The 4,907-nt window shown below is 39.2% G+C and overlaps 1 protein-coding gene across 1 annotated transcript in view; it reads right to left on the bottom strand.

Moving 5' to 3' along the window:
• Positions 1 to 4,907, bottom strand: part of LOC108747204 (nose resistant to fluoxetine protein 6) — a 26,397-nt gene that overhangs the window by 10,527 nt on the left and 10,963 nt on the right. The window contains exon 3 of the mRNA XM_018484538.1: positions 4,562 to 4,770. Within this exon, the coding sequence (XP_018340040.1) occupies positions 4,562 to 4,770 (209 nt within the window). The remainder of the gene's footprint in view (positions 1 to 4,561; positions 4,771 to 4,907) is intronic.

The raw sequence follows: 4,907 nt of genomic DNA, 5'->3' as shown, positions 1-4,907 counted from the left end.
ATTAGATTGTAACTCTCCTTGGAAATTGAACCGTGCAATTTCTCGACAACAGGCGGACAATCTTGCGCCGCCGGTCTCGTTAACTTCATCGTTATTATGCATTACGCGCAAGGACACAAACGCGGCGCGTTGTTCTGCAATAATGATGTAAATAGCTGCAACTAGAGCAAATCGGGGCATCATCGGGCTGAAACGATGCCCCATGTATGTTGAAACTTTCATCAGCGATGTAATCTTCTTATAAATCCTAATATCCTGTGTATTAATAATCGCCGGTGTTGAAAACTGACCAAGTTACCTTCGTTGAATCTCATTATCGTATCTGCATAAATTAAATTGAGACATAACCTAGTTTTATCCTAATTCGTTTCACAAAAAACGTGCAAGCACGACGTTGAATTATATTGTGTCCGAATTTATAAAAGGATCATCCGTCTGAATTCTTGAATAATGAATTTCGTTGCAACATATGCAACATTTTTCAATTTCTTCGAATTCTGCGGTCGACATTCTTGCACCAGTAAGAAGTAACGTTGTTGCAACACCTATTGAGGTAACACTGCAACGTGGACCGACGCAGAAAATTGACTACCCAGAATTACTTGCATCGCACGCCATTTTTTTTTTTTTTTAGTTATTGCTCTCGGCAACATACGCATTCGGCAATCGGCGTTCAATATCGCAGATGCTTTATAATCTATTACGAATTATGCAATACGCGTGTCTCGGTAGGTAGACGATTAACGTTTCATGCCGTTCAGAAAAAGTTCTACTTTCCTGTATCATGCATTTAATCGGTGACTCACAATTAGCTGCGTAATGCTAACGGCTATTTAAACAGTACCACTACACTTCCCTTACGCAATGAATAATAATACTACACGTACATACGTAATATTGTAATATCGCGTAATAATTCTGTTACCGGCCGATAGTCTAACGATTGTGAATATAACATATGTTTCTCAAGTAATTTACCATCACGTACACCATATGATTTCGTAAGAGAAACTTAGCGTAATCTGCCGTCAATTTATATATTTGTATACTTTGAGTTGTCTTCTTACTCCTTAATTTCCGATTAATCGTATATAATAATAACTTCTGTGTATTTTATTACACTTGTAATTTCGTGTCAGTGAAATGATGGATAAAGACAGGTACTTATGAATGTACATTAATAGCGTTATATATGAATGTGACAGAGCAATAATCGCTTCGACTGACAACGTTTCATTTACATGCATAATATGAAAAGGATGCGGTTAAGATAATCGCGATTGATTCCATGGGATATATGCATTTCTTCAAAATGTAATTTGAACATGGAGAACGTAAAGCGTGGTGGATCGCACGATCCGAGATCGCGTGCAATTTATTACGCGATATACATGAGATCGCGATACATAAGAATGTCTTGTTCTTGTTAGGCGCAGTGTGTTTTCAGCTGACCGGGAGTTATGCAATTTACATAACGTTTATGGGAAAAAGTCGGTATGCGTTACGATAACGAATGCGGCGAAGGGATACTTGGAGACGGGAGTTAGAAAAGACTAATGATGGTGACACGTTAGCAGTTGCATCGTCGGGTCTGTGCAATGAACACTTGCTCAATTTGACATCCATGATACCCCGGCTGTTTGCATTTGTCTTGTTTGCTGAACACTACTAGATCGCACGAGTGTCATTACGCAACGATTGACGCTCGTACGTACGCACGTTGTAATTCCCTCCTTTCGATAGATGAGCGACGCGAGTGAAACGCAACCGCGAAAGTACGTTAAAGAACGTCTGGCACTGATTTCAAACAGTTGCTCGCCAATTTTTCTTCGAGCGGGCGCAAATTAGAAAACTCGGCGTAAAAGGAAAGGAAGGAAAGAAGCCTCTTCGAGTTCTCTGCCCTGCGTTCTTTTAGCGCGTATATTTTCGTGCTCTCTCTCTCTCTCTCTCTCTCTCTCTCTCTCTCTCTCGGGGTTTTGTTCCAAATTTGAGAAACGCATGTACTAAGGGGATATCCAACAAAGATATATCGATGTTACCTAACAGATAAACTGAGTTAAATTGAAAGTATTCGCTTTCATAAATAATCGATTCTTGATTAAGTTTCCGAGATTTCGTTTATTTACTTTACTCCAAGCGCCGTGTGCGGAAGGTATATACCAGTAATTCGTACGAACTAAGCTTTTCCTCTGGTAAATACGTAATCGCTGACCTAAATACATGGCTTGGAATATATGGCAATGCTACCTATCATCCAAGAACTGTCTCATAGTATCGATTCATTGCCACGGCATAATGCGTGTAGCGTGAAGTTGGGCAAACGTATTACATACATTTGCGGGCTCGCGCTTGCGATTGCCGCTTACACTCGTGTGGCAATTAAGCGTTCACGTGTGCAACATAAATACTTCCCGCACTTTCTTTTCGCGGGTGTACACGAGCCGCTTACGCGCTCACGTAACTGGTCACGTCAGATGCGCATAAATCGTATTTCACGTGCAACTATCTCGACCGCGTAATAAATGATCTGGCGCGGCGATCCCGTTCGATCGAGTCGATTAGAAAAAAAACAGTGGTGCTTTTCCACGCGCGGAAAAGTACAATTTTCGATGAGAAAGCGAGAAAACGAAAGAGTATTTTTCCAATGAATGACGGGAGATCCGTGCCTTTCTCCGTAACGTTCCGGTTAACGAAGCCCCCCCCCCCGCTCCCGAACTTCGGGTGTATAAAAAAAAAAAAAAGTTTTGACTGCAATCCGTGGCCGAAATTAACCAATCCTGCGAAACTCTTGCTTTCACCCGCACGTTAGAGATATCGTACGATATAACTGCTGTCGTAGATCGAACTTTTCGAATGCCCAAACTATCCAGTATACGCGGATAATGCTCGGTCTTTCAGTTTCAACGCGCAGTTTCAAATGCTCTAAGCTTTCTCTTACGAGAGCTTGAAATTAATTTCCACTCGTACATTTAGAAGTATGTATATGTAACTCGCTTACAACTGTCTATTTTAATCCCACGAGATTCGCAATTTGATTGAAAGAATTTCTGTTAGCTTCATTTATATCGCTGATGTAAAATATCGTAACAGCTGCAGAATTAATTTCTTGACGTATGGAAAAAAAATGTGTAAAACACATTGAACAATTTATGAAGGGAATTCTTTTCTATTTGCGATGTATTACTGGTGACAAAGATCCCAGATTTTTGAGAATGAATGAATGCTGTATAGGGTTTTAGGATAAGAGGCGTTTTTAAAGGGAAGAGTATACATGTATATATTGTCACCGCATGATTCCGGCGCGCTTTAATTCCGAGAATTATGAGAGAGAGAGAGAGAGAGCTTGTAATTAATTTCTTTTTAAGCTCGCCATAGGGGTATGTGTATAATTACGGCGCAGTTTTCTTGTCTACGTCGTGCATGAATTCGTTACACAAAATTAAACGATCTTCTGTATTGCGTAATGTATGATTGCAAAATTTCTGTCTGATCATATCGCGAATTTTTAAGTTAGGAAATAACGCTCTCTTACATAAATGCGAGTTTCTCCATATGTATTTATTATTAAAATGAATGTAAGCATAAATTTAATTATGTACATTTTGTTTGGACAATTGCAGGTTAATACAGAGCAGTATCGATCGCGATGGCCATTGAAATATATCCCTGTTTTACCTCTTACAAATTTCATGCCGTAAAGCTGGGCGTATATTTTGTAATAGCCGATAAAACAACTTTACATATGCATCGAACAAAATAATACTTTTGAAACACACTTCATTTCTTAAATATCGATATGAATATTATGTGTTCGATATATCACTTTTTTTTTTAATTGAAAAAGTTAGTTCCTTTTAAATTACACAAAATTCGTTTACTTTCGATCTTTTTTATGCGCCGTACATACAGTTTAATATTGAAGTTGTTCTTTCAAGTAACGCGTATCAAACGTAGTAAAGCGAAATTACGTTCGAATTGAAAACACATATTTCGATCTGCAGGAAATAGATTTTTCTTGAAGCACAGGCTTCGGTTCTTCTTCGATATCGTAAGAATATCAACTTTGATATACGAAGGGATACGAAGGGGAGGAGATATCTGCGTTTACCAAAAGTGCGGCAAGCAAGTTTCATAAGTTCCAGCGCTGTGCGCTAGAATGAAATTTTCCAACTTACGCCGTTAGATAGCTCAAGCGCTTTTCGCACTTTAAATCGCATGAATAATATTTTTCTATTATCGGGGCCAATCTTATCTAGAACGCTGTGAAAGATTGTATGATAAAAAGATCGTATTTAAATAATATCGTATTTAAATAATATGTATCAACGGTTATATTTATATATACACGTACACGACGATCGGAACAATCAATTTGCGAAATGTAATTAACTAACAATTGCCGTCACGATTGCCTCTATCCGCTAGATAGATGCAATTTTTCAACGATATTGAATTATTATGCGATGCGAAAAGTCGTATCACGAACTCACTGGCCGCGCTGAGCTACGGCTTTTCGAGCAATTTATGGTTCGGTTGTAAGAGGATTTTTAGGATTACTCACGAAAGGACGTAAAATTTGGGATCTTGCCAGGCGCAGTAATTGCTGGATGGCACGGGCTTCACCGTAACAACGTGAATTTTCGGGCCGCTCGATCGATAGGTCGAATTACCCTCGCGTTCGACTCTATCAGCACTGGCCCTTAGCATCGAGGTCAGGGATGCGCGATCGCATGTACCTGGCAAGCAGAGACCCAAAAATACCTGGCGTGTCTGGAAAGAAAATGAAATGATTTCGTTAGAGAAGAGTATTTTCTGTCCTTTGAAGAAAATTATTTCATTAGTAAATGAATCTTGCAGGGTAGAAGGCCTCTCTTCCATTTTGATGTCTCTATATAGGTACTATGGCA

Source organism: Trachymyrmex septentrionalis, unplaced genomic scaffold (assembly GCF_001594115.1).
Source record: "Trachymyrmex septentrionalis isolate Tsep2-gDNA-1 unplaced genomic scaffold, Tsep1.0 scaffold107, whole genome shotgun sequence".
NCBI classification, from domain to species: Eukaryota; Metazoa; Arthropoda; class Insecta; order Hymenoptera; family Formicidae; genus Trachymyrmex; species Trachymyrmex septentrionalis.
The sequence above is the reverse complement of the archived record's forward strand: the minus strand, read 5'-3'. Positions and strand labels throughout refer to the sequence as shown.